The sequence below is a fragment of the Asterias amurensis genome, chromosome 12, assembly GCF_032118995.1.
Source record: "Asterias amurensis chromosome 12, ASM3211899v1".
NCBI classification, from domain to species: Eukaryota; Metazoa; Echinodermata; class Asteroidea; order Forcipulatida; family Asteriidae; genus Asterias; species Asterias amurensis.
Genome location: NC_092659.1, coordinates 5,597,530 through 5,611,456, shown reverse-complemented (window position 1 = coordinate 5,611,456; position 13,927 = coordinate 5,597,530). Strand labels below are relative to the sequence as shown.

At 38.2% G+C, this 13,927-nt stretch overlaps 1 protein-coding gene across 2 annotated transcripts in view; it reads left to right on the top strand.

Annotated features, from left to right (window-relative positions):
* The window catches only part of LOC139944881 (inactive ubiquitin carboxyl-terminal hydrolase MINDY-4B-like), a 30,345-nt gene that overhangs the window by 6,718 nt on the left and 9,700 nt on the right, over positions 1-13,927 (top strand). The window contains exons 1-7 of one of the 2 annotated variants that reach the window (XM_071942032.1): positions 2,102-2,480; positions 5,512-5,634; positions 8,438-8,557; positions 10,042-10,169; positions 11,335-11,509; positions 12,040-12,105; positions 13,853-13,923. In XM_071942032.1, the coding sequence (XP_071798133.1) occupies positions 5,566-5,634; positions 8,438-8,557; positions 10,042-10,169; positions 11,335-11,509; positions 12,040-12,105; positions 13,853-13,923 (629 nt within the window). In that variant the 5' untranslated portion in view covers positions 2,102-2,480; positions 5,512-5,565. Of the gene's footprint in view, positions 1-2,101; positions 2,481-5,511; positions 5,635-8,437; positions 8,558-10,041; positions 10,170-11,334; positions 11,510-12,039; positions 12,106-13,852; positions 13,924-13,927 lie in introns of those variants that run through there. The other variant, XM_071942031.1, reaches the window with a different exon arrangement.

The window sequence follows — 13,927 nt, the reverse complement described above, 5'->3', positions numbered from 1 at the left end:
AGGTCCTAAGAAAACAGAGACATCAGCTAATGTTTTGGAATCAAGCATCCAAAGCACAAAACAAGGGTGTTTTTTCTTCCATTATTATTTTGCAACCTTGACGACCAAGATTGAGACGAAAACTTTACAGGTTTCTTATTTTATGCATGTTGAGATACATGTACATCAAGTGAGATTACTGGTCTTTTAATTAACAACTACCAAAGGTGTCCAGGGCCTTTAAACGGAAGGCAGCAACAATTAGATATTAAATAGTTGTAATACTTTATTATTTCTTTGAAGGGAACATTACCTTTGTTTTGTTTTTTACAGTTTTATTGTTTTAATCCATATAAAAACAAGAAAACCAAACTGTGAAAATGAATTTAATTTCAAAAGGTGGTAGCGTTTGCTTTTTAGATAATAATAATCGTATTTATAACGCGCCTTTTGCCAAAGGATACAAAGCGCCAGGTATTATTACTGCAAGGAGTGGGGCGAATTTTTGAGATATAAGACCTAATCCTTTCAAAGCACCATGTAATGGTTTACAAGGTGCTGTGGCGCAATATGCTGCCAATCCAGCCAGGAACAGGCAAACCCCTTCTCTTGTCGATAAGTGCACTGGGTTCTTTTACATGCCTTTACACAACACATGGGACCAATGGCTTTACGTCCCATCCGAAGGACGAAGCAATGGTTATGTGTCTTGCTTAAGGACACAAGTGTCACGGCTGGGGATTCGAACCCACACTCTGCTCATCAGAAACACTAGAGTTTGAATTCGGTGCTCTTAACCACTCGGCCACCAAACTCCCACAAGATGTGTCCGAAAATCCACAGCAGTTTGTTCCGAGCATGAAGAGTACCATCGCATTGGAATAATCAATCTAAGAAACATTTCTGTCAGCAGGCCTGTATGCTTCGTTTTTAAAATGACAAGGGCACTAAGGCATTTTCTCCTTGGTAAAGGGCACCCTATGAGGAAGTTGTAAATTTGTACTGTAGCATTTCAAGGGCACCAAGGCAACTAGGGGCAAGGAGGCAATCGCCTTCGTTGCCTCCGTGAAGTATCAGGCCTGTGTCAGTTTTGTTTCTAACATTCAAATTTTTTTGGGAATAAAAACTTCTTTTTCTGTAACCTTCGAAGTGAAATGATTCTCAAAGTGCGTTATGGAAAGCTGCGTTTAAAATACTTCAAACCAAGTGAGTTTTTTATTGCAAGCAGTTTCAGGAGTTGTTACTATACTAATCGTATAGGCCAACCTTCTCTTTAAAGGAACACGTTGCCTTGGATCGGTCGAGTTGGTCTTTGAAAAGCATTTGTTATAATATGCATACGGGTAGAAAGATGCTGTATAAGTAGAATACAATGATCCACACAAACATGCCTCGAAATTGCACGGTTTTTCTTTTACCTCGTCGACTAACATGGTCGGCCATTTATGGGAGTCAAATTTTTGACTCCCCTAAATGGCCGACCGTGTTTGTTCGCACAGTAAAAGGAAAATCACGTAATTTCGAGGCAAACTTGTGTGGATCATTGTATTCTACTTTTAAATTATCTTTCTACCCATATGCATTTCATAACAAATGGTTACAAATGCTTTTGTAATAGACCAACTCGTCTGATCCAAGGCAACGTGTTCCTTTAATAAACTTTGTACTATTATCAAAAATGACCTTGTTTTTATTATTTATTAAGTACTTGTAAAACATCTGCCCAGACTGATCAGAATGCACTCCTTGGCTACAAGCAATATCTTAACACTGATCTCACGTAGGCCTTTGACACTTTCATACAATGATTAGCCAGGATTCAGAGAATGAAAATTAATGCCTCCGTCCAAACGTGGCTCATTTCAGTTTAATTTACAAGGCAAACATCTTCTTTGTAGACTTTTTGAAATGGGCTCAGAGCAAAGCTCAGATTTTACGATCCTTCCGCTGAAGGCTTGCATTTTAATGGCCTCAAAGTCTTGGTCATTTACTTAAAAAAAAAAAACCTCTTCTACTAAAAATGCACTCTGCCGATAGTGCAGACTGACTACAATCCAAAGCTGTTCCACTTGATTTTAGGGGAACCATGTCAGCTCAATCCTTAACTGACTTTGAAGTTCAAGAGGTCTGCTCTACTACTGCTTATAAATGTGCATGAGGGGACTAAAGACATGACAGTTGTGGAAAGTGTTTGAAGTAAACACAGAGATCAAGGCAGAATTCTTGGGCTGGTGATAGACTGCATTCTTAGGGTTTATTGAGGACACCAGGCATGCCAGGTCAGGGCAAAGATTAACAACGTAAGGTGGTCTGAGTTGTTGTTTTACTGCAACTGCTGAGAGTTCAGGGTGTGGGTCGATTGACGTGCATTTTCTTCTTCAAATCTACCTTGGGGCGTTGTGTTTCTGAGGAGCGCTGAGGAAAATACTTGGAAATTATCTTTGAATTTGGTGGTGTGGATCTCATATTGAGGTTGAGGATTATTCTAAACCTGAATAAGGGTAAGAGTTTGTGCTTCTAAGCAAACAATTTGTGTTGGACCACTTTTACTTTGCTGGCTTTTTGTAAAGATTGGCTGAAGAAAATTATTGTCTTTTTGCCATTGAAGTGTAAGATTCATACAAACGAAGCAGTTTGAGCTATACTATTGCATTCTAGGAGACAAATTTTATTTCTAGTTACAAAGATTAGAAAGTTAACTCACGACAGAATGTTGTTCATGTTATTCCTACACAAGATTGGAAGATTAGTTATTATTATTACTATTTATTCGACCAAGTTGTGAGTGTTTGTGCTTTTAGTCAGTGTAGACATTTTTGTTGGTCCTGAGAATCACAAGCTGCGCTTTCTGACTATTGTAGCAAATGCACTCGGGGTTGGTCATGTCGCCCCCTAGCCAGCTCGCCCCCAACAAAGTGGCCCCTGCAATGTAGCCCCCTAGCAAAGTCGCCCCCAAACAAAGTCGCCCAAAGTTGCCCTCAATATGTTATAGTAGTTAGGGAAATGGTAGGTATTTTGAATTCCTGTTTTTACTGTGAAATATTAATAAAAGTTATAAGTTTGGGTCCTCTATTTGTTTAGTAATGTTTGAGTTGTTTTTTGCAATTATTATTATCATTTTTATTATATATATCTCAAAATTGATGAAAATTTCTTTGTTTGGTTCATCAGGGCCTTCAGAAACCCTTATAAAATACCAAGTGCTTTCCACTATAAAAAAAGATGGAATAAATGAAGATTTCTCTTTCAATTTAAAATGCTTAAGGTTTTGTTTTTATATATAAATGTACTATTAATTTTTAAAACAATGTGTAATATTTTTTAGCATAAAAATATTATGTAAAATTGGGGCATGAAGTTTATTTTTGATGACGTTTTTTTTCCCAAGCACAAACTGACAAACTAAACACACTTCTGGGGCGACTTTGCTCGCAGGTGACATTGTCAGCGGGCGACATTGTTTTGGGCGACTTTTACTGGGGGGGGGGGCGACATTGTCAGTGGGCAGCTTTGCTAGAGGGTGACATTGTCAGGGGGTGAGGAGACAAGATGACCAGCATTCATGCACTAGAGTCTATTTGGAAACGCTAATAAACCCCTGCCATTTGAAAACTGTGAATACTAACATCCATGTCATCTAAGGGATAAACTTTTGGTAGCGTTAGCAATCCTACAGTGTTCCTGAGATGGTTTAGAGATTGTATTTCATGTTCAAGGTTCCAGGGGCGGACCCATGACCTATTTTCACTGGTGGGGTCAGGTGGTGTGTGTCAAACAACGTTATTACTACATCACATGACAGACTAAGGCTTGTCTCGGAGTCAATGGGGAAATTCCTTCGATGAGACAGCAGACCAGTCTATTTCAAAGGGCACAGATTAGTGGCAACTAGTGGCAATGGGCATGCAAGGCATTTGCCTTATTGTTTCTACATCATTGAAAAATTGTACATAAAAAAGGATCCATCAAAGAGAAAAAACCCCGAAAGAAACATCATAAGCAATGACAAATGTGTTATACTTGAAGATAATTACAAAAAACAACTCCCCCCAATAAAAATAATAATTAAAAGGGGGTGTGAGTTAAAAAAAAAAAAAAAAAAAAAAAGTAAATAATTTGTTTTTGAAATAAATTTATAATTAGTTAGTTGCTAAAAAGGAAGGTAAACAAAAAGTATCCCCTCCAAAAACAAAACAAAACAATAATAACAAAATCACCCATGTAGGGACCTACATGTATTGTAAGAAAAAAAAGTGAAAAGAAAAATGAAATAAATGTAAAATACAAAAACGAATAATTATTAGTAATCATGATAGAGAAGAATTAAAACAAAAGAGGGGTGTTTCTAATGCCACTAATATGTGTCAAACACAAAACCACCCTGTCAACATTCCAATCGGTTAAACACAAAAAATCAAATAATACCTGAAAGCACCAATCCCCTATGAAAGTGTTGAAAATCACTTCCGAACAAATTCAAAAGTATTGCCTCCATTCATGAAAGTGTGAATAAATTCCCTTTTCAATCAACAACCTTGTTGTGAACCCATCAACAAAACCCATTGTATGAAATGTTAGCCCGGGCTGAAATGGGCTGCTCACAGAGAAAAACTCAGTACAATTGAAAGAGCCAAAAGCCATTCTTTGCTTTGTCAAAAAAACTGTATTTTTTTTTTATTACTATTCTTCCTATGTGTACTTTATTCTGATTACCAATTTTGTTTGCCCTTGGGACCCCCTAAAATTTGATTAAATAGCATGAAATGTCTATTAAACCCTACACCATGTGAATGAGTAAAGAATGGCCCTTTCATAAATTTGTCCAAGGACCAAATAACAGACTGTGATTATAGTAAGATTGATTGGTTGGCTCAATGGCCTTAAATCATGCAGATAATTATTGGTAACTGTCAAAGACCAGTGTACATGTACTTTATATGACCCCTCATGAAGTAGCACACCTGTGAAAAGTTCGAGCTCAAGTATGCCACTATCAGAGAAAACAGTGAGAGAGAAAAAAAACAGTTCACTCGTTTACCGTTTTCATTAGGTTTTGGACTTGGGAGATCAAAACTCAAAACTATAGTTTCAATAAACTGTGTAGTATTTCAAGCAAAATAATATCATGGGAAGTTTCCCACTTTGACTACCTTCACACCATGCAAATCTGTAAGAATTTATTCATTCCAATCATACGAATCTTGTAACCGAAAGTTATGAATATATTCTTGGCTCTTTGTGATACCGATAGTGCAAGATTCCGGTCAGAGACATTCAGAAAATGAACAAACACAAACAATACAAACCAAGGGAATCAAAGCCGCATCATATTGGACCACTTAAGGCGGAAATAATAACCAGGCCATTGCCATGGTCCCCAGGATAACATGAGTTTTCCAAAACCCAGATTCTATTGCAGTCTTTTGTTGACACAACAACTTTTGCTTTTCAATGTCAACTATTGATGACAATGTCACCATACTCAATTGAAACCTAAGCCCTCTGTGCATTTCACCCCCCCCCCCCTTGCAGGCACCACTGCGCACCCGTGCTTACACCACATCAGTGCTAGAGATAAAGACTGACATGGCGGAGGTACTCGCCTCTACCGCTCCGAAACTTCCTGGCCTGCCGATGGATTATAAAACTGCTGTGGTAAGTAAATAAAGTCCCAGACAATTTACAGAATCTTCAATGAATTCTAGCTTTCTTCAAGTTTCTGAAAGGGTCTTGAAATACCATGTACAGCAATTGCTGTTGTGCCCTGCATGTTCTTTTGGCGTGGTACGCTCTCTGCAAGGTTCATATGCAACCTATAATTTTCAAAGGGGCACCAAGGCCAAGACCAGGGGCAACATAGGCCCTGTCATTAATAGATTGACAAAATCATTCATAAATTCCAGATTATTAGTTTCAGAAAAGGGCCTTCTTCTTTGACTGAAATAACACATGGCAATCCACAGCAATTGCTGTGGTGCCCCGTGCTTTTGGTGTGGTGCACTCTACATTTACAACCTAATATATTTGGAGGGGCACCAAGGCCAAGACTAGGGGCAACTGCGGCCCTGTCATCAGACAAAGGGATTGACTGAATCTTAAATGAATTTTAGCTTTCTTAGTTTTTGAATGGGGGTAGTAATAGTATTTTAACAAACAAATGAATGGACCCTTTAAAAAAAAAACCTTTTCCCTTAAAGGCAGTTGACACTATTGGTAATTGTCAAAGACTAGCCTTCACAGATGGTGTATCTCAACATTATGCATAAAATAACAAACCTGTGAAAACTTGATCTCAATCGGTCATCGAAGTTGCGAGATAATAATAAAAGAAAATAACCCTTGTCACACGAAGCTGTGTGCGTTTAAATGGTTGATTTTGTGAGACGTCAAGTTCTAAATCTGAGGTCTTGAAATCAAATTCAAGGTAAATTACTTCTTTCTCGAAAACTATGGCACTTCAGAGGGAGCCATTTCTCACAATGTTTTATACAATCAACCTCTCCCAATAGCTTGTCACCAAGAATGGTTTTATGCCAATAATTATTTTGAGTAATTACCAATAGTGTCCACTGCCTTTAAAGGCACTGGACACTATTGGTAAATAATTGTTAGCATAAAAACTTGTGTAGTTGGTAACAAGCAATGAAGAGCTGATGATAGTTTAAAACATTGTGAGAAACGGCTCTCTCTGAAGTAACGTAGTTTTTGAGAAAGAGATAACTTTCCACAAACTTGATTTTGAGACCTCAGAATTAGATTTGGAGGTCCTGAAATCAAGCATCTGAAAGCACACAAGTTTGTGTGACAAGGGTGTTTTTTCTTTGAGTTCAAATTTTCACAGGTTTGTTGTGCAATGTTGAGATACACCGAGTAAGAAGACTGGTCTTTAAAAAACACCTATTAGTGTCAATTGTCTTAAACAAAACATTGTGGGGCTAAAGCCCACAATGTAATTTCTTTTAAATGTTTTTCATTTACAAAAACATCTGCCCACAATGGGAGAGCTCTTGTACGCCACTACACAAGTAGACCTACTGTCCCTGTTTTGTTCAAACTTCCATGACCAGTTGGGTAAAAATTTTCACAGATGTGTTATTTTACACTTTAGTGAGAATAACCGTCTTTGACAACACATTTAATTACAAATTTGTAGGGTTTGCCCTTAAAGCGTGGCTGCAGTGTTTTTTTGTTCATTTAAACGATTAAACATGACTTTTTAAACCTGAAATATTTTTTTTTGTATTTTTTTATTAATTGTGCAAGTACTATGGTTTTCAAGAGATTAGGGGAACCCACCCCGCCCCTCATTTGCATAAACGTGACGTCATGTCGGTAACCCGAGCCGCCGGGCCCCTGGCTGTGTGCATATGGAGACGTGTACACTGTGTGGCCTGGTACCTAAGGCGCGTGTAGTTAGGGACCAGACTCTTTTTGCCGACGATATTTTTGAATTTCCGACATGACGTCCATGGTAGGGGGGCAGTAACAATCCACAAAGGGAGGGGGGGCATGACTTATTCGCTAATTACGCAAGTCAGATATGTCGGGAATAAACAAAACACATTTTATTGATGTTCAATACATATATCAGAAATAAATGACAGCAAAATTAACTGTTTTATTTGAATTCACTGCAACATCCCTTTACGTTTTTTCATTCATTGACTAGCCAGGAATCCAGTTAGATTGTTGTTCCACTGGTCTGCAAGCTTTGCGCACTGGCTTAATATATAAGAATATTCGTGCAATATTGTCACGTAGTTGTTTGCGTAGGACTTGAAATAAACAATCCCTGCGGGCACTGGTTCACATTGTAGCTTTACCATAGCAATGAACATAGCTAGGTGGACTTTAGCCCCTTCCACTTGAGAGAAATTTAGCAAGGGTCCCTTGCTAAATTTTAGCATGGTTTTACTAAATTTTAGCATTGATGTTTGAGAAGATTTAACAAGGGATCTTGAACAATTACTGTCCAAAGTACAAAACTGTTGTCCTTTCACACAAGGTACATTTTGAAAAATTGTACAACCATGCTACACTTTAGCAAGGGACCTTTGCTTTCTCGTTTGAAATGGATTTATTTGAGTTGCAAGTAACAGCGGATGTCTGCAAGACAGATTTCTGGCTGATCCTCAAAGTTTTAATTAACATTCGGCTGGCATAAATATAATACAACTTGTTTCTCATGCTACAACCATGCTACAATTTAGCAAGGGAACCATTGCTCTCGTGGGAAATGGGTTTAAATGGACAGATTTGTGACTGGTCCTCAAGGTTGCAATTTAACATTCGGCCGGCACGGCACGCAGGCTGGACCACTGCCAAACATAGAACATTGACATATGTAGTCTAACATCACAAAATACAATACATTTACTTGTCTCTTGTTCAACCCCCCCCCTCCTCCCCCTCCCAACTGACATGCCATAATGAAATAAAAAATCTCTCCATCACACAGGAACTGAAACAGGTGATTTTCGGGACGCGAATGTTCTCGTTCGACGAAGAGTGGAAACGAGCTTGCTTCCAATGGCAGAGTCTGAAAGGTCCATTTCCATACGGGCTCTTTTGTCCGAGGGTGAGTCACGATCAATCAAAGATATGCGGAGATGTTTCAATCAGGGGCCAATTTCATAGAGCTGCTTTGAAGCAAAAAATTTGCTTAAGCACGAAAACAGCTCCCTTATTTTACACATGGTACTGTCCAAAATTTCCTGCCAAATACATTGCTTATGACTAGTGTTAAGCTGTTGTTTACATAGCATTACAGTTGAGTGGAGTCTTGGCTGGTTATCTGATTTTACTAAGCAATGAATTTTTTGCTTTTAAAAGCAAAATTTTTTGCTTAAGCAGCTCTATGAAATTGGGCCCTGATGAGAATTGTGAAAAGGTTTGGGTTTTGAACAGAGAAAAAATTACTGGAGCGGGACTTGATTGAACCATGACCTCCGGATTAACGCATCGGCGCTCTACCAACTGATGAGCTACTTTCTCTAGCCCCTATGTTTGTAGTATCCCCATAACTTACCAAGTCAGTTTCCGCTCTGGGTTTTTTAGTTGAGAATTATAGAAAAGGTTAAGGGTTTTGAAGAGAAACAAATTTACTGGAGTGGAACTTGAACCAGCCTCCTCTCTCTTCAGAGATGGCTATACTACATGTAGATGACTGTACTCCTGAGTACCTCGTAGCACTCGGGTTGAACAAAGAAAAATTTACTAAGTTTGAAGGGATTTGAACCATCGACCTCTGGATTAATGTACCGGTGCTCCACCAACTGAGCTTTCCAGTATTATGTTGACGGTCTCGATCCCTACCCTAAAATTACCCAGTTAGTTTTTCCCTTGTGGTTTATTACTTGAGAATTATACAAAGAATACTTAGCTTCTGTGCTTCATACTGTAGCTGTCCCTAAACATAATGAAATGATAACAGTTTTTATGCCCCAAAATTTGAATCTGAGAAGACTGTGTATATTCAGCTATTAGGGATTATTCTTCCTGCATGCACATAATTGGTGATATCTCAAAAACAGGACCACCTTTTAAAGGAACAGGTTGCCTTGGATCGGTCGAGTTGGTCTTTGAAAAATGTTTGTAGCCGTTTGTTATAAAATTTATATGATTAGAAAGATAATTTAAAAGTATAATATAATGATCCACACAAGTATCACTCAAAGTTGCTTGGTTTTCCTTTTACCTCGTCGACTAACACGGTCGGCCATTTATGGGAGTCAAATTTTAAATGTCCGACTGTGTTAGTTCGCAAAGTAAAAGGAAAACCACGCAATTTTGAGGCAAATGTGTGTGGATCATTGTATTCTACTTTTAAAACATCTTTCTAACCATATGCATTTTATAACAAACGTTTATAAACGCTTTTCAAAGACCAACTCCACCGATCCAAGGCAACGTGTTCCTTTCAAATAAAATGCTCACAGTATTATTGTGAACATCCCTACATTTTAAAACAATTGAGCAGTTCCGAAAAACCAACGGTATACTCTGCCTTCAATGAATTGAACTAAAAGTATAGTGTGTTGTGGGGTGTTTTCATTTTGTCAGGATAAATCGAGAGGGGTGATAATGGCAATCCAGGTCCACCTCGTGCGCCATCTACAGTTTGATAAGAAAAAGGAGGATGGTCATCATCATTATACACAGGATGATACAGAGTCTCTCGACGTTTCAAGGTAAAATGTTCTATTTATGCATTACTATCATTGTTATTTTGCATAATAGTTATAATAGTTATAATGATTCAGGAGGCAAATCATCCATCCTTACTGGCAGCTGAGATGCTGAATTTCAAAGGATACATGTACATCTACAACTTGGATGAGTGTCAAGCAAGGTGTTTTTTGGCAGTCAGCCACATCGTTAGCCACATCATTTTTCCTGAGGGATGAAAAACTGGAGGGCCTGAGAAAAACCTTTGAGGCGAAGGAGAGAACTATATTTAACTGTGAAGACTAGTCCTTGTCAGTTACCAATAGTGTCCACTGTCTTTAAGCAAAGAATCCAGTCCTCTGACCAAAGATAGCTATTCTGATAAAAAGAGGTCATTTGGAGCGATAAAAAAGGAATCGATCTGCTTTTGTTATAGTCATCTCGACAAATAACGAGAGACAGAGACTTAGTTTTTCCATGCAGTCAGGAAGCTTCTTGATGCATTACACCTGTCAGGAAGAGTTCCTGGTTCCCACCTGCAGAAATATTTTTAGGATCGCAGATAATTTGACGCGGGAGCTATCACCCCCCCCCCCCCCTAGTCGATCAGGGCTGTCAATTTGATACAACGTACATGTAGATGATGTTTAGCCAGGTGTTCAGTTTGGTTGGCTTTGTATCAATCGACTGGATTTCTCACAGCTGATTCAAAACAATAACAGATTTGTAAAGGTTTGGTAACTATGCCAATTTCAAAAAGTGAGCATGAACTATCAATATTTAAATCTATTTTGTGACTTGTTTTACTCATTTCTCAAAAACTACACAACCTTAGTTAGTAATATTTGAAGGGAAGCTTTCCACTATCATTATCTTCAAACCATGTACGTTTAATGTAAAACTGTGGACATTGGATTACATTCTCAGAGAGACAGTTTTCTTGCTTGAATGTGCAGTACTTAAGATCAGAAACATTTAAGTAGGTTATACATAGTATACAGATTGGGAAGAGAAAAAAGACCTTCTTTTTACAATTATTCAGACAAAAATAAAGCATTCTAACTCAATTTTACCTTAAATTTGAGTTATGAACTTGTTGCTTTGACCCGAAAAAACTCTGTCTTGAATTGTGGTCCTAAAAAACAAGAGTGGTTTCGTCTCAGACAACAACCCTTTTTATTCCCCCAGTGCTTACAGACTGACACCCACTGAGGAAGAAAGAAAGCAAGGGTTCCTCTTAGCTCTAATCGATATCCTTTGGTCGGCTGGTGAGGAGAAGAGAGCCGTTGTAGTACTACAGGACAGGAAGAAACCAGGCTTGCTTCACTCTGAAGAAAAGAAACTCCAGTTCTTTGCACAGTCAGTGAGTATAATTAGGAACCAATTTCATATTTAAAGCTGCATTTGTGTCACTGAAAATTGCTAATTAGCACAGAAAAATCTTGATACAGCCGAAACTAGTTTTCAGCATAAGTTCAATTTTTGTGACTGGTTTTCTGTCTTACTTTTGCTTCAAAGAAAAAAATTGCCAGGCACAGAAAAATTCTGCTATAGCAGAACTATATAGTTACAAAGTACAATTGTTTGTGACTCATGTTTCACTAACTGTCTCTCACTTTTAGCGGAACACAAATGGTAGTGACTATTTTTCACAATCATTTCTATACATTATGTCAGCTACTTTACTCTATAAATCTTTGGGGTATTTGCTAAGCTTTTAAGCGTACTGTTTGAACAGTTTGTTGTATGTGGTTCACCATTCACCATGTTCACATGGGAAAATCACCACATGGTTATGTTAAATTTGTAGTATGCGATTATGGCGTCGCAAATCACTAACAACGGAAATATCTTTGTCTGTAATAGCAATTCTTTTATCTCTTGTCTTCACAGCTACGAATCACACAGTTCACAGACAAGGAGAAACTGAGAGTGTTTCTGAGAAATCATCTTGAACTGGTAAGACCATTACTACGTATTGAAGCAAAACAATGCCCTCTTACATTTTGTATATCAGCAGCTAAGATTTCTGCTCTAGAATGTGGGGGTCTTGGGTTTGAATGAGTTAACCAAGGTAAAAAGCCAACTGTGTGGAATTGTTTTCCACTTGCTTGTTTTGTAATCTTTTTTTTTTTCAAAACACTTCATACTGGCGAGACACTAAAGGCCCGGTCACACAAGCCTCGATAACGAGAACGAAAATGAGAACGTGAAAAATGCACGCCCTCGATTGGTTGAACAAGCTTGGGCGTATTCTGCATGGAGCAATTCAACCAATAGAATGCGTCCTCTTTCCATCGTTATTGCTACGCTTTCGTTTTGCTGCAGTGTGATGCAGCCTAAAGTTATTAAAAGGTATAAAACAAGTCCAAAAAAATCCAAAGAGAAAATAAGAATAAGAATAAATGCAAATATTCAAGCCAGTCAGTGGCAAGGAGGAACTGGTGACCAGCCTACAAAATCGTCCCGCCACAAAATTTGTCAACAAATACCCTGCCCTCAGATTCAAAATTTGCACAAATTAAAAAATAAGTTAAAAAAACCCAACATAGGACAACAAGAGCAACAGCATTTCAACTCCCAGGTACACACCTGCTGAGGAACAGGAGGCAAATCTGTCTTTAAAAAAATGAAACAGATGAGTTTCGAAAGGAATGGGAAACTGCCAATCACCAAGAGAGGGCGCTCTCCACCAGGTAGTGTCGACAACTAAGGAATAGGAGAAGCATGAGTGACGTCCACTGACAGCAAATACCTTGTGTTTTGCGTGTTTCTTATTTTGTATTTAGATTTAGCCAAACTGTTATTTGTTTCTCATAACACAATGCCAGCATAAACCAAACTGTTCTGGAACAGGACGTACTGGACACGAGTTGTCCAATGATAACAAGCGGGATCGATGTGCAAGAGGCTGAGAGACTTCTAATAATTTTTTGAGTATTTTTGAATGTTTAGCATTTACCATTGTTCGCTACAGGAGTTGTACACCCTTACCTGGTAGGTCTGCTGCCCTCTAGTGGCAGAGCTTTCAAAAAGTCTCCCATTGGTTTTTATGTTTGGTTATATCTCTCCTGATTAATGGCAATAAAGAACTATTGGTTTAGAAGCCTACGGAAGCTTTCGAATAGTATCATTCTATTCTTTATCTCTGATGCAATTGAATTATTTGATATATTTTTTTACTCAATTTTACTGGCTTTTGTCATTACTCCATTGAGGTTCATCTGTTTGTTTTTTGTATTTGGTTGTGTGTTTTTAAAGGATGTGTATTTTCCCCCTTTAACGTTTAAATTTCTTCGTCCTATTTAAAAATGTGTGTTTTTTTTTGTAGTTATCAAAATGTATGTGTGCTTGGATCTAGTGCTTTTTTGTAATGAATGTGCAATGTTTTTCTGTGTAAATTTGTAATATTTTTATCGTAAGTTCACTTCTGTAGTTTGTTATAGACCTTATGCATTGACGTCATCCAGCCGCCATCTTTGAGGTCAAACGGTGACGAAACAATCGAAACGCACATAGATTGGCCAATGAACAACCTCCTTTTGACCTCAATGCGGGGGCGCCGTACTGAAATGACGTCATGTGCATAAGGTCTATTAGCTGGGATCCATGGGAGATCAGTGAGTTTTCTTACTGAATGGATTTCCCAGGATAAACAAGAAATAAATAAATAAATAAATAAATTTTTCCCTCTGTGTGCACGTAGTTGATGTATCATGAGGGAGGTGGAGTCCTGATGTTCCTGTTCAGCATCATTCTGTCAAGAACAATACCTAGGTGA